The sequence below is a fragment of the Strigops habroptila genome, chromosome 1, assembly GCF_004027225.2.
Source record: "Strigops habroptila isolate Jane chromosome 1, bStrHab1.2.pri, whole genome shotgun sequence".
Taxonomy (NCBI): Eukaryota; Metazoa; Chordata; class Aves; order Psittaciformes; family Psittacidae; genus Strigops; species Strigops habroptila.
The window spans coordinates 128,897,597-128,914,093 of record NC_044277.2 but is presented as its reverse complement, the minus strand read 5'-3'; the positions used below and the strand labels follow the sequence as shown (position 1 = coordinate 128,914,093).

At 40.1% G+C, this 16,497-nt stretch overlaps 1 protein-coding gene across 15 annotated transcripts in view; it reads right to left on the bottom strand.

The window, feature by feature from the left end:
* The window catches only part of HDAC9 (histone deacetylase 9), a 466,231-nt gene that overhangs the window by 277,411 nt on the left and 172,323 nt on the right, over positions 1-16,497 (bottom strand). For 10 of the 15 annotated variants that reach the window (XM_030469696.1, XM_030470101.1, XM_030469773.1 and 7 more), the window contains exon 1: positions 5,064-5,586. The exons of 2 other annotated variants lie outside the window; for them this stretch is intronic. In XM_030469696.1, coding sequence (XP_030325556.1) covers positions 5,064-5,169 — 106 coding nt within the window. In that variant the 5' untranslated portion in view covers positions 5,170-5,586. 3 more of the 15 variants (XM_030470551.1, XM_030470022.1, XM_030470336.1) reach the window with 2 other exon arrangements.

The following is a 16,497-nucleotide window of genomic DNA, read 5'->3' as shown; positions in this document are numbered from 1 at the left end:
AAATATATCTTCTAATACAAAGTAAGACTGTCAGGTAATCACATGGCTACAGAAGCTGGGACTTCAATTAAAAGGAAGAAAGAAAAAGCAATTAGAGGACTCATGAAGTTGGCAAAATTGGTCTGTACTCAATGTCTTCTCAACAACGTAAAACAAAAAAAGCAGCTTAATTCCATTCTACCACATTTTTGTTCAAGTGAATTCATAACCAATTCATAACCGCTTAATCCATGACACCCGCATACATCACCGGGCAGAGGCTCTACTCAAAATCAGTGAGATTTTAGCTACATGCAGGTCTGTGTTGCATGTCTCTTCTCACTGTACTAATTGTTAAGGCTAAGGCCTTACTCTTCTGTAACAATTAATTCAAATATTTCAGCTGCTACTATGAAGTAGTAGATTTTTTTTTTCTACCTAGGCTTTCCAACAGGCATTGAAAAAGCCTCTCTGGCTGTTATCCAGAACTTCCCTCAACTGAATTTTCACACTCAATTTTTTCATTACTCTGAAGAGAATCACAAAGTAAAAACTCAGCATATCTGGTCTCTCTCTGAAAAGTTAATGCCTGAGATACCACATATGCGACATTTTGTTGTCCCTAAGAAGTTTACATTACCTGATTCGCGTATGCAAATATGCCAAGTTTTTCATGAATAGCACAGCAAATCTTGACATGAATTTGCTTTCTGCAATCTCTCCACAGGAGCAGTTGAGCAGGTGAAAGTTTTGTTTGAGCAGAAAAAAACCAGAAGAGCAAATACCAAAAAAATTTCCCTGAGGCAATATAAATGCATGTGTACAAACATGTATACACGGTCATTCGGCCACACAATAGATACAACATATGAGACAAATTTTGTACATCAGTGTTTACTGAGGGGAGACAACTCATGAGGACCTGTCAACCCACATACAACATGATATGTATAGCATGGATTCTGTCATTTGTATTCAAGTGACACAGCTCGAATTTCCTGACTGATGCAGAGAATAAAATACTGCAACTACATTCACTTACTACAGCTGTGAAATTGCAGGTGTTTCGCAAGCCTGTAGGCAGATGGATTCAATCAAATTAATCATTCTGCATCATTATATTCCCTTTAGAATATTTTTGCTCTACAGATTCCTGAGCCTGACAGGTATCACTGCCTGTGTTTCACAGAACGGGTAGCTGATGTAGGCAGGATTGCGTAACTTGCTCAGGTCACCTGTCAGCTTGGTGACAAGCCAAAGCTTTAAGCTCAGGATCTCCTTGAACTCTTGATTTTTTCAGTGCAACAACTTTGGGCAGGAAGCAGAGGATGACTTAACCAATAAAAGCCAAGATGGAATTTAGGCAAGCCAGTGCAAGGCTCTATGTCAAAATATGGTCAGTGAAGCAAACATAGCAACCTTACCCTTTGGAAAAAATAGCACAATACACTAAATCACACCAAGTTAATGAACTTGGAATTACTTCTTAAAGTCCCACCTCTACGGCTACCACAGCTGGGTAGGTTCTTTCTTCTCCTTCACACAACTGATACCTATTTGAGTAATGCAGTTACTTATTGGCCGCATTTTAATGAACACCAAATGCTTCTTTTCAAGAACTTATAGTTTATTACCTGTATTGCGTCAAGATAAGAGGCTAATTGAATGCTTGGGTCCACTGTGGCATTGCATACACATGAAAGTTGAGACTTGTGGAGTAAAATAAAAGTAACAGCATAGTTAATAGTAATTCCAGAAAAATAAGAGGCTTTAGACTCCAGATCTAATTTTTAAATCGAGAAGCTAAAATAATGCTGGTATCAAATAAGAACACATCAACATCATTACCTTAAACAAAGATGCATAGCTCTTACTGCTGCATTTTAGAGCAACAATACCATATGGGAGAATCTAGTTCAGTCTTCTCAAGATAGCTGAAACTGTTCTCTGCAGTAAGGTGTAGGTGTCTGCGAATTACACAGCTTCTTGAGTCAGCGCTGATCTCGATTGCTCCATTCATAATTAGACTTTTGACTGGTACCTATCCAGATCATCTCATTCATAGTATGATTTACAAGCAGGGATGGAGACAGACAGGCAAAGCAGTAATAGAGGGAATACCAGAAGAACTGTTTCACATGACAGAAGTATGTCTTATGCCTTCTATTGTCAGAAATTCTTTAGTTTGCTTTGCAAATAAGTATCCATAGGCTATTGAATCTGTCCTCTTTGGGGATGGCTCCAGCCCAGTTTAAAATCAGAGTTGCATAATACATGCCTATTGCATCTGGAAACTAGCAAACCTAAAAATACATTAAGTGTTTAAGGTGTGTTGCTTCAAAGACTTCAAGAACATCAAGGATGCAGAGTGTAAATGTTGAGGGATCTGCTCTTTCCTTAAATGTGTGCAACTTCTTAACCTGCGCAAAAGTCACATTCATGTAAGCGAAGGTAACTTTAAAGTAAAGACACTGTTTTAAGCAAAATACAATTGACTGATTCCAGCTACTCCAAACACCAGAGCGCATCATCATACCCTGGCTATTTCTTTCTCCCCTGTATGCAGCATAGAAAGAGACTATACCTGAAGTTACCAGATCCTTGCCTGATCCTGGGAGACCGTGAATTTGAGGTAACTGAAAGTAATCGACAGCAGCACCAGGCTTGGTGGTTTCATGTGACATGAATTAATCTGCACACTACATATAATGTCAACTACTTGCAGTCTAGTTGTGTATTTTAAAGGCCAACTGAGGAATATTTTGTGTTCTAGAGGATATATATTTAAACATCTTTTACCTGGATAATGTTCTTGACTAAGGTGTTTTGGGTTTGTTTTTTTTTTTCTCTGTGTGTGTTTTCGGTTTTTAAGTCTAAACCCTCCCTCTATTCTACTTGGCACTACAGTGGAAATCCTGTATGTTATATAGGCCTAATGTAACATCAGATAAAAATCAACTGTTACATGATATTCTCGTCTTCAGTGAAGAAAAGCAGAGCTGCAAACTTATGGAAAATTACTCCCTTTTTCTGTTTCAAATGTTTCAAATGAGAAAACTGCTATTACTCAAGCAATACTAGCTGTCAGTTACAAGGTAGCAAAATGAGCTAAAACCTCAGCTCTGTACAGCTAACTTGATGAGTATTAAAAACAAGCAAACAATCAAAAAACCAACAGAAGGGAGGGGAAGCAGTCAGTCTTATTTCTTTGACCAATACAAAAGCACTGGACACCTGCTGAGCTGTTCAGGGAAATGAAAGAAAAACAATAATTCTTGAACCAGATCTTGACACTGAGGATGGCTTTGCAGAACTTTCAGAGGAACTTCTGCTTTTATCCACTGTCTTTGCTAAGAGCTTCCTTGTTCGTATTTGTAAACAAGTCTTGCACCTGATTTCTGTCATTGACAAAGTAACTGTAACTGGTGATAAACATATCATCTAAGAAGTCAGAGAAATAGTAATTCTTTGAGAGATCCAAAACCAAACAAACCAACCCCCATCAGCTTTATAAAGGAAGAGAAAAATTGCCAATCTTAAACATTACCAGTCGGAAGCCTCCATTCCCCTTAGGTATTCTCATCATTTTTACCTACACAGAATAGCTTTTCAATCTCTCATTCCCTCCAGTCTATAATCATGTTGAGGTAGCCTTGGCTTTCTATATTTAAAAACACCAGTCATAAGGTTAAGATGTATCTAAGTCTTCTGTAGCAGGAAAGATATTACCATTTGACACAATCTCTCAGAATTTATTTTCATATCTGAAAATAGAAGTCTGCTCTAAAACTGTATGTAAGAAAGAAACACAAGTAAAACTTCAAGTTCTTTATCTATAAAGCAGGTAAAGAAACAGTTTTGGTTTTAAAAACAAACAAACATGGGTTCAACAGGTATACCAGAACAGGCAATACCTGAAGAGAGCTGTGGTCTACGCACATAAGTAATCTTAGAAAATGAGAAACACTGCCACATTGAAAAAGAAGAAGAAAAAGAAGAAGAAAAAGAAAAACGAAAATGAAGGAGAAAAATGAAGGATAAAAAGAAAAGGGAAAAGAAAAGAAAAGGAAAAAGAAAGAAAAAGGAAAGGCAAGGTAAACTGAGTCTAAAGTACACATAAACAATTCACCCTACATTCTACATATAGGTCCTCTATAAAGCCAACCTTATGAAAAATAAATTCAGAAACCTAGGATTAAAAAGATATGAAACAGATAACACTGTGCCTCAAAAGACAGAGTTTTAGTCCAATAAAAACAGAACTGGAATTCAGAGAGTTTAAAAGAGAATGGGCAAGAGTTACCTGAAAATATGACTTATTTTAGCCTGTCTAAATTGACATTTCATCTGAATGGTAAAAATTCTTCCAACTTAATTGATTCTCAGTACATCATTTGCAGGTCAAACACAGCTAGCAAAGAAACTCAAAAATACAAGGGTAGCTTCGCATACACGAGAAAACGTGCAGTGTTCTTTCACAGCATCTTTGAATTACCTTCATTAAAAAACACATCCAATTTAACATCTCAGTGAGTCATTACATACACTGTCACTGCTAGGTTCACAAATATTTTTTAAGTAAAAAAATAATCCATGCATATTAAAGACATTTTAGAGCAACACCGTAATGAAAAGAGAAAGGGATTAAACTCCCTTTGTATGCAAACTAGAGAAAAGGAAACTGACAGAAAGACCAAACCCTGTTTACAACAGGCATATGACCAGAATTGCCTATGAGAGGCTCTAACTGCAGCCTCCTGATAAGGTCTGCCTGAGGAAGCCTCTCTCTGTGAACAAGCCTGTACCACGAGCCCCATTTTGCAACCACGCAACAAAACAAACAAGGAATCCCAAACTAGATTTCAGTTGTAAGCGTTATGCTCTGGCTGGAAAGCAGCAGGCTGAAGGAGACAAATTCCCTGCAAAAGCAGCAGCTGCTGTCTAACATACTACCATAATTACTTAGCAACTTACCTAAACCCCACAAAAATAAAGTCACTTCTTTAAAGGAAGGGTGTTTTCTTGTGCTAGGCTGTATTTTCCCGGTCAGCCACTGAAATCTGAGGTACGGAGCTGTCTCTTACCTGAGCTGATCATACTGTGCATTCTTTGCTGAGCCAAGAGCTGTTCGCGTCCAGAAACCCCATCTGAGGAAAAACACGATTCACTCTCGTAAATTGTCTGCAGCATATTCCAACTGGTCTGCACTTCAGCTACACAAGAGATTCATCACTGCACTTGCACATGGGCGTCGGGCACGACCCTCTGCGGTCCTACCTCCTCCAGCAAGGGTTGTAAGATAATACGCTTCAGCAATTAGCAATGTTTAAGCATTTGCACAAGTATCTATCGGGAGAGGGGAAAAAACCCCAAATGCACTGCCAGCAGCCCCCACCAGCTGGAAGGGAGCTGTGAGCACACGGGGGGCTGTGTGCCGCCGAGTTTGAGCAGTTGCGTTCGGGCAGCCAGCGGCAGGTGGAAGAAGAAATGAAGAAATATCTCTGCTCTTCAGGCTTTCTGGTGGGGCGGGGGGGAACACAGCCTCCTACAAACCATCAAACCGAGTGAGCCACCATGGCATGGACAGGGAGCTCCCGAGGGTTGAGTCAGAATTACCCCAGCCCGGACCAGCGTTGCTGTCCCCGTGCCCCTCTCCTCTCCCTGGCCGGCTCTCCCTCAGCTGGGCAAAGTTGGCGGGAGCAGCAGCGATAACTCATTTGCATTTGAATCGACACCCGCATGGCCCAGCGGCGGCAGAAATAGAACAATGGCCGGCCTGAGCCAAAAATAGGTCAAGCATGGCCGGGTGATTGGAGCCTGCATTAATGCGTTTAAAAATACCACAGCAAACACAGCTGTCCAGTCTCTGTCTTTCAAACCGCCGGCCGTCCTCCCTCCGCCGCTCAGCCTCGAGCGCGATTAACCCCTTCTCCCTGCCTAGGCTGTTTCGGTGGGGAGACGCCAGGGAGAGAGGAAGGGAAGGCAGGGAGCAGGACAGAAACACCCCTCACCCAGGACTCTTTCCCTCCTCCCCTGGGGAGTATTTTGTGAACAGCGAGCAAAACGCCACGGCCTCTGTATCGGTCCTAAAATACCGGCGGGAGGTTTTGCTGGCGATGTGGTCTGTGCCTCGCCCACATGCAGCCATCCTGCTGTTCTATTTTTGCTGCCCGTTTCTCTGGCTACGCCACAGTTGGCTTTGGCGCGGGAGCCGGGCTGCTGCCTGCTCCCCTGGGACCTGTGGCCGCCTCGCCTCGGCAGAGGCAATCGCTGGGGCTCATCGGGTTGGGGGGGGCGGGGGGGGAGCAGAAGGTGGGAGCAGATGCTAATGAGGGACCGGGTTTTGTGCGTGCAGTTATAAGCAGCCTTTCCATATTTAACAGGGTTGATATAATTCTTATAGTAAGTCACCCGTTGTGGCACAGCATGTTAGACACGCTGACCGACTATGCACTGTTCGGTTGACTTGCTAAAATTTGGAGAGGGGCTGAGCAACTCACGCTTATTTTTAGAAGCATTAGGCAATTTGTGTGGCGTCTCAGTTTTACAAGACGATGTGGTTTCAGAAGAGCATTATTTGACAGTGCATCAGACAAGAGCATGATGCTCCTCTGCATCCTGGCAGTTTTTGTGAAGTTTATTTTTCATACTGATATTTCAGAAATTGCGTGTCTTTTTTGCTGATTAATATACCTATCAGTAGGTAAGTTTCATTTCACTATTATAGATAGCACTTTACTTCTCTGGGACCTGCTCTGCCTTTGGTTACACAGGTGACCAAAGCCTGTCATTACCTACATATATGATACAACAGCCTGACCACTTGCCTACCAAAATTATGAGTCTCCTTCTATGTCCCTGCTCTAGGGGAGCAACAACAGACACAGGGACACTGATTCCTCACTGTAATCAAGAAGCCAACAGAGATGGCACCTCAGAGCTTTCTAGACATCCACCAAATTCTCAACTCTCTCCAGCATTTTTTGCTCCTGAAGGCACAAGAATCTGACCAATACTTGAGGCTTGGTTCTGCCCTTTGGAAAATGATTGTCATCTGCTCTTCAATTAACCCAGCAGATCATAGCCAAGGGCAATAGTTTTTGTTTTAAACTTATCACGATTGTGTTACAGCAGAAAAAATTTGCAATAACAAAGCACTGATGTTAGAACACTCAATGGCACCTGGGAGGTCTGTGGCTCAAGTCTCCTCCATCATCCCAAACCTCTGCTTCTTCCATGTGCCAAATGACCTGGTCCTGCTCAGAGTTAGGATCTGTCCCCCAGAGGTGCTGTCCTACCACAGAAGCTGACAAAGGGTTTTTTTCTACAAGATCTTCGAGTTAGCACCTATTGCTGCTCAACACCCCGCTGTCCTTGCTTTCTCTCTTCCCTCTCCCCCATTTTCCCCAGGAGCACTCCTCCCTGGGAAGCAGTGAAGCTGTGCAGGCAGCATACATCCAGCTCTGCCAACGGCTGGAACAGGGGCAGTGGCAGCACAGCGACTGGCAGGGCATTACCATGCAAGACCGGGGAAGACCATCACACATACTATCACATATTGACAGCTGACAATTTGGTATTGTGAACATTTTCTTTTGAGAATCAAAGTACCCAAGTGTTCTGTGGGAAATACATGGTACTTTCACAGTACAGAGCAGAAGATGTTTAACACAAGCGCAAGGGGGCTCACCAGTTGAAGCAGTTATCTTCTTTAATGCAGAAAAAGCTTTTAATAGACTCAAGTAAATAAAAAAAGTGGAATTGCTTATGCCCTTGAGCCAACCAGAACATGACCCTGTTTAGTGATTCAGTGCCTCAAAATAATCACCTCATATCACAAGGAAACACTGGAGGAATAAGTTAAAAACAGGCCAGAATATGGAAAATGGTGGAGTGTGGGATCCTGGTATTGGGTACCCGTTCATGTTTATAACTTCTCATACATACAGCTGCATTTTTAAAGATAGCATTCACAGCTCTAGCTGACTTCAAATAGTTCAGTAACTAAATAAAAGCAAACTAATATTCAAAAGTAGACAATGTACATTCAGAGATTTAGCTGCAAGCATTCTTAATTTTGGCATATGTATTATAAGCTGACATCTATAAACTATCCTATGTTAGCTAATTCACAGAGTGTAATAACTACAGGATTGTACTCTGTATTTTAGATGATATATAAAAATTATATCAAAATATTTTACTTATGAAGTGAGTCACCTCAAAGGTAGGGCTTTTACAACCTGAATTCTTCCGACTTGCTTCGATGTATTATGGGCCTACTTTGGTACGTGCTTAGCTTTAAAATACGTGTGTAAATCTATCCCTTTTCAACATAATATTTAAGCACATGCTCAAATTCTATTGATCGCAATAGAATTTAAGCACATAGTTAAACACTTTGCTGAGTCAGCCCAGCCTTTAACTGCATGATCATGCGAGTTTAAATAGCTCCTTTAGAGTCCCACAGGGGAAGGATAAAGGGTTCATGCCTGAAGAAAAATCTGGTTTTTATTTTTAAAGCTATGGCTGTTATAAGGTGACATTTTCATACAGGAACATGAGGGGTTTTGTTTTGTTTTTTTCAAACACATTTCCTAAACTTGAAGAACTTTAATGGCACTGGAGGTAAGAGTAAACTGTTGAAATGATTTAGTGCTGCTGAGGTGACTCTAAATGCAATCAGCAACTTTATAGAAAATGTAAGGCATGTTGGTAGCGCTAAGATCTCATTACAGAGGTTTCACAATGTGTTTCTCTTATTTTCCTTCTGAGTTAAAAACAAATAAATATAAGGAAATTAAATCTGGAAACCACATTAAGACTGAGGAATTAAGCACTCAAATAAGAAAGAGCTAAGATTTCTACTGCATTATTAACTCTGCAACATTATAATTAAGTAGCACTTTTATCTTCTTACTTTCCTTTTTAAACACAAACATTATATTACTTGTTTTTAGCATATCCCATTTCTCTCTTACATTATTCTAGAGCATAGCCTTCATTAACAGTTTCAACTTTTGCAGTTTTCTTACTTGTAAATGAATTCTTGCATAGATTTTTCTACCATATAGCTCAATTGTATCATACAGATATTACATATAAAAATAAAGAGATGTTCTCTAGCTTCTAGTCGTATGCTTAAATGACCATAGGACAGTCTTACCAGTGTCCCATTCTACATTCTTTCAGCCCCTTTTTCATTTGGCAAGTGAAAACAGCAAGTAATAACATGCATCAATATGAAACCATTCATAAACAAGTGGGAGCTAAATTAAGGTTACATGGGTAGTGTTAAATATGGCCTATTTCAGTTCTGAAGGTTTGAGTTCTAATCTTTGCAGCCTAAAGAGCTCCTAACTTTTTTTTTTTTTTTTTAATTATATCTAATCACAGGATTAAAAACGAAGAAGAAAAAAATTAACTATAGTATAGAACAGATGTTTCTGGAAATACAGTTCATTAGATACCATTAGTACTATCTGAAACCCAAACACCCAGCATAAATTACTACAGCTTACACTAGAGGATTAACTAGGTTAACAAACAGCGGAAGACTACTTCCACAGAGAAGCAGATGGTTTGGGAGCAGAAAGAAATCAAGAGAGATGCTCAAGTGGTGTGGTTCTGCTCCCTCCTGGAAACAAAGGACTATATTCCAAGCCTCTGGGGGAGTTAAAATGTATCACTTAATCCACATCCTCGAGTTGGAAAGATGCAGTGAGGGAATGTCTCTGACTGCTTTTCTGTGTAGCAAGCCTTTGGCATTGCCTGTGCAGGAATACATATTGCTTTTTCTTTGCAGTGCTGTGAAACCACGTGATGGGCATTTTTCAAGTGAGGAGAAGACTGCAATTCTAAATGTGTTTAAGCTCAATTCAAGCTTCAAAGGAATTTTCTGGGGCAAAGAATGGCATATCTGCAGCTTTAGGGGATTTTCTGACAACCTATGGGAGAATAGAACTTTACAAAGTTTTGAGGATAAGGAGTGCTACACTAGATAAATGTATGGGTCTTTACCATCTCTCATGTAACAATACAGAGAGCCTCACATCTTTCTCATGCAAATTAGCTCAGGGGTTTTGGAACTACCTGATGACTTATCAGTTCTTTCTCCTCTTAAAATATGCCTTTCTGTTCACACAAATACATCTAATAGAAATTAAATCCCAGATTCAGGACAGCACCTCAGTAGCACATACTTGATTATAAGCATGAGGCTTAAGTTAAGTATATGCTTAAAGGCTTCATAAATTCAAAGATATTTTTCCTGAATCACAAAGCTGAAATAATGTGGAAAAAAAAACAAAACAAAAAACACCCAAACAAAACACTAAGGAAAAAAAGAAAACAAAACCAAAAACAACCAAAAAAACCCAACCCCACAACCCCAAACACAGAGAGCTATCAAATAAATAAATACTATTTAGGTTAGGCAATACATACATCATTCAATTATTATGCTGACAGAGTTATTTATCGGGTTGGAACAAAAATCTGTGCATTTTGCAGCAAGGCTGAGGTAAACTGCATACAAATAATACAAGCCACATAGCCAAAAGCAACGTCAAATATTGCAAATAAACACTTCTGACCAGCAAAGCATTTTGCCTCTTTTATGCAATTAATGAGGCAAGTCGAGATATGAGCAATATGAGATTTACTGGGTCTTCATGGTTATGCTCAGCTTTCTTAGAGAGACATTAGTGCATACGTGCACTGTGTCTGCCATGTCTAACTCCACCAGTCACACCTGAATGGACCTACATGAAGGAACCACATAGCATATAGCCTACGAGAGCTTGCAATACATTACCTGTGACAGCTTGCAATACATTGAACATACTTCAGGCATTTCAAGTCCACTGCACATCTACTGAGCAGATAACCTGTACTTCCATGCAATGTTTGCACAGGTTTTCCTGATGCCGGGCAATCCAGCAGATCAGATTAACCGACCTGGACACTAAGAGATCCCGGAGGACAGACTACTACATCCCTGTGGCTAGAGAACCAAGAGGAACACCATCTCTAGCTTATAAGACATGCCTGGGTTTAAGTGCTTTTTTGGATTTAAGCCAAGAAACATAGGCCAAACTTGCTGTCTGGAGAACTGCCCTGTGAAAACCAATGGCTATGCAAAGGATTTAGGATCACAGCAGAATACAATGAACTAAATACTGAGCTCCTAAGATTACATCAAGACCAAAAAAGCTAATAAAATCCTTGGATATAGAAACAAGGTTATATTGAGTAACAGTAGTGAGGTGATATGCAAATACCAAAGAGAATATTCTTGGGATACTGTAACTTGTTCCAGTATAGATACCTGAAAAAGAATGCTGAAAAACTGGAGATGGATAGACATATGCCACAAGCATAAAATAGGTTTGAAAAACCATTGGAAACTCAAAGACCTGAGATACTAAGGTAATATTTACTGGGTAATATCAGGGGTGGCTTGGAATCGTCTATATATACACAGGGCAAGATGTCTAGTGGTATAATAATATGGTCTTTATTTTAAGAAGCAAAGCTTTAAGAAAAATCCATCAATTAGCAAAATTCCAGCCAGAAGTGGGCACACATTTTAAACACCTTTTAATCACTGCAGCAACTTACAAATGAGCTTTACATCAATAGTGGCCATGTCTTTGGAAAGAAAGCTCTAACACTTCCACAAGGCAAACTCCCGGCAGGTTTTGTTGTACAACTCCAAGTCAGACAAGTCAGACCTGGTGATCATGGGGTATGTCCAAAGCTGCTAAGAGCTAGTAAGACTCATTGCCTAACTGACAGGAGTAATAAGAACGAAATAGAATGATTATTCCTACATCAGAAATAGTTTTCTTCTTTTAAATCACCCTCTCCTAAAAAGCAAAGGTGTGGGTTTGTTGTGGGTTTTTTATTATGTAAAATATGCTTATTTTCCCATATAATTTGATAATTTTTACAAGAGTAGCACAACAGACTGCACTGTAAACATCTTGAGAAAAAAGTCTTTGTGGAAAAAAAAAAGAACAAAACCAAACCACAAAGTATTTGCCTTGTTTTGCTATTCAAAGCTGCCCTTTTAAGATAAATAATTAGATGGCAAAAGTAGGGTCTTTCTAAATCCAGGCTTGGATTCATGGAGGGATAAGGTGGCTTTACATAACATGCTACAACCACACTATAAAGCTGTAGTAAGTTCATAGTAGATGGATACCCAAGAAGATTGGGACAAACAATTGCTCTGTTCAATTTTGAAGCAAGTAAGAATTTACTTCAATATCAAACAAAAGATATAGTTAGAGAACTGCCACCACAAGCCACTGGAAGCTTGGCCAAGATCAGAATATTTTACATAAAGCACTAAAAAAGGCCTTCTTCAATGTGTAGGCCAAAGAGTAGACCTGACTGCATGCTGGACCATGGGCACACGCCAGTCTCTCCCACTGCACTGCCTGCTGGGATCTCCCTATTCCTCCAGCTCCTCTACCTCTCACTGGGGAGCATTCAAGCAGAGTGAGAAACAGCGTTACATGCACAAACATGCCTCTGAGAGCAGTAACAAATTGACTGCTACTGTGCTATGAAAAGGTCACATCTCATACTGGTCAATAACGTTGTTACGAAACCACTCAAAACCCTCCTGGTTATGTGGACCAGACTGGCAGAGAAGTTCGGCCCCAGTCCTCTCCTGGGTTGTTGGGTCTTTTTTCAAAGTGTTTCAGTGGACCCAGATCCAGTTTTCATCTAACTCTTCCTCGTCTTGAACTCTGGTAAGGAACAGATCTGCAAACCAAAATGTTATCAAGTGCAGCAGCTAGGGAGCTGTTTTTACTGTGCCAGTGAATTTGGGGCAATATTAAAAGGGCGAAACAGTGGGTGAACTGTAATTATTTCGCCTAACTTCAGTAGAACCAGGATTTCTCTGAAGAAGCAACATGATCTTAATTTTCCTTGTGGAAGTAACAAATCTATAGACTCCAGAAGAGGAAAAAGAAATAAAAAATCAAATACAATTGAAAGCAAGGTTTCATAATTTTGAAAAGAGAATGACAACACACTTCAACTAAATATAACCTCTCCCTTTAGCTAAATAAACCATCTTGAAAATCTTAATGCAGCTACTTATTGTAACTGAAAATACCTTCATAATATATTATGATACAAAAAAGACACTACAAGAAAGACAATGAGGTGCTGGAGCAGTCCAGAAAAGGGCAACAAAGCTGGCAAAGGGTCTGGAGAACAAGTCTAATGAGGAATGGCTGAGGGAACTGGGGTTGTTTAGCCTGGAGAAGAGAAGGCTCACGGAGGACCTTACTGCTCTCTACAGCTACCTGAAAGGAGGTTGTAGTGAGGTGGGGGTTGGTCTCTTTTCCCAAGTAAGAAGTGATAGGACAAGAGGAAATGGCCTCAAGCTGTGCCAGGAGAGGTTTAGATCAGATATTAGGAAAAATTTCTTCACAGGGAGGGTGATCAGGCATTGGAAGATGCTGCCCAGGGAAGTGGTGCAGTTACCATCCCTATAACTGTTCAAAAACCGTGTAGATGAGGCCTTCAGTGACATGGTTTAGTGGTGGACTTGGCAGTCTTGGGGTAATGGTTGGACTCGATGATCTTAAAGGTCTTTTCCAACGTGTTTGATTCTATGATACTACCAAAACATGTCACAAACTTAACTTTTGTAAATACTGGATTCAATTGGAACATACACCGAATCCATGCTCAGACAACACTAATCAGATATATTTATATCTTGCAAGAGTCTAGGAGGGGAAAGCCCTTATAGTCATAGAATGATAGAATGGTTTGGGTTGGAAGAGACCTTAAAGATCATCTAGTTCCAACCCCCCTGCCACAGGCAAGGAAACCTTCACTTCAAGCCGAAGAGCTGCAGGGAAAGGGCAGTCCAAAAATGAATTAAATGAAAAGTAAGTTGCAAATGCTGGAATCCCAATGCCACAAGCAGAGATGACAGCCTATTTTAGATGAGCTTAAGCTTCTGAGAGGTCAAAATGAAGGATCAAACTTGGGATCAGGGCCTGTTCTAAAAATAACATAGCTCTATGGCAGTCATTTACGCACTTCATAATCTGTCGATTGGTAGTTGAGAAAACCGGATGGCAGGATACGTGACTAAGGGAGGAAAACAAAACCCTGAAGCCAACAAATCAGAGGTTCTACACCATCACAAGTCAGGTCTCACGTAAGTCATCAGTCATGGATGGACTGGCCTATGTATGTTATGATTGCAATTAATCTCCAGCCCCTTCTCCTGATTGTTAAAGCAGTTGCCAATTAAATAAACTGCTAAGAACATTCCCCTAAGGTCTAGAATACATTTTTTTGTTTGTTTTAAAGCTGAAATTAGTGCAATTAAAGTGTTTGCATTAGTCAATGAAAAATTGAAAGCATTTTCAGTGGCCGACAAAATAATGTTGTACACAGGCTAAGTGGCAATTTTGGCTAAGAGTAAACAGCAACAAAAGCTGGAGTGTACAAGGTAGCAGATGTCACCCATGGACTGTGTCCACAGGAATGAATAAATAAATCACAACTTAGATTATCTTAAACCTTAATTGTATTCTCCATCTCCTCTCCTTACCTCTGCCAGAATTCCAGCAAAAAGGAAAAGCTAAAAAGATTGAGATAGAAAACTTGAACAACTAAAATTTGCACATAGGGTTTGCAAATGGTATATTTGCTATAAGGAAGGTTTATTTGCCATAAGGAAGCTTTCTACATCTTAAAAGATAAAGAAAGATGACTAAAGCTATGAGTCTGTTTTTATGTTATCTGATAAAGGGGTGCAGCAAAATTGGGCACCGCCTGCACTAAAAATAGATGTACTGTAATAATAAGGCTGAAAAAAACCCACATAAGTAAATTACCAGTGTGATGAAACAGGCTTTTTTGGTCAAGCTTTTTTTTTTTTTTTTCTTTTTAATTGCCAGTAAGAACGCTTCTAAAAATAGCATCCTCATGCTTTACAATATTAATTTGCTTACCTCTAAACAAATGCTTGCCTCCATTTTCACACACAAATGTGACAACTTTACATTTAAGGAGTAATTTACTTAGAAGTAACACAGCAGAGCTGGTTTTATCTAGACAACTTCAAAGAAAATGCTACTGTAAGCTACCTAATCACAGCATTCTCTTTCAATCACTATTTACAGGCACACAAACTGTATTTCTCTTAACATCTCATGAATATGTGTGTATAAAAATATAAACAGATGAACAACACACTTTCAGCTACTGGTGTCACACACCACAGCTGAAATATTAATACACTGACAGAAACAAAAAATAATGCCAAAAGGTACATAAGCAAGTGTACAGCTTAAAACATGTGATCGAGTATTTTATTGACTTGCGGCCTAAATCATTACATTCACTTTTGTTCATTTAGTGTCCTCTCAGATACAGCAGAAAGCCTCCAGCGATTCAGAGAGGCAGCATGCTATTCTGGGACCCATCAGAAAATGAATGAGTTGAGAAGTTGAGCAACTAACTATATTTGCAAGGGGAAATCTCCAAGGCATACCTACCAACAAGAATTTCAGGCTAGAAATACACTAGGAATATTGCCAACAGAAATATTTCATCAGTCAGTTTTTTACAGCACTATGGCTCCCATCTCACTTTTTGCCAAGTTATTTAGCACTGCAGACACCAGCAACCAACAAGTTTGGTAACTGCTTTCATTTCTCACACTCTTTTTCTGGCACTCAGCTGTTTTGTGATAGTTTGTCTTCTGATCCAAACACCATAAGCTTATCACAGGATGCTAAGGGGTTTCTGTGGACTGCTGCAGTGTGAGGAGAGAAAGAAGGTAGACATATGGTCAGTAGACCCTTAACAGCTACATATCCTCTATAGAGCGACCTGCTGCTGTGGACAGCTGGACTGAATGATCATGGTAACTCCTTCAGCCATTTCTTCTCAAGCGGCATTGGGAAATACTGTGTTTCTAGGCAGTACATGAATCCAAGCACAGCCATGTCTCTAGCACAAATGCTCTTATTTAGGAAATGTGTCCTAAATGACACCATGTTCTAAATAAGACCATGTGTACTAAACAACGCATTTATGGAACATCTAAATCAAAATAGCTACTGCAGCAGCCTTGGTGCCGCTGCATTGCTGATCAGTAGAATGATGTTTGCCTGGAGGGGATGCAGGGGCTTCACTGGCAACATCATATTAAGGAGTTCCCTGTGTGCTCCCACTCCTCTCCTGTTCTTGGCCAGCATGGCAAGGTTTTACTTGCATTTATTCATTCATTCTAAAAGAAATCAGATCAGCTTCCCAATGCAGCTCAAAAAGTACAGACAACAAAAGCAAGAGCCAAAAAGCACAAGCAGGAAAAGCAAGAACTTTTTATCATTGTGAGGTCCCCTGCCTCATCAAACCACAAGCTCAGTGGCAGAAGTTCTGAGAACTCCTGACAGTGCTACACCACCCCAGAACTCTCTTCATTAGTGCCATGACAGGTATTCAAAAGGACTTGCATCTTGGAAG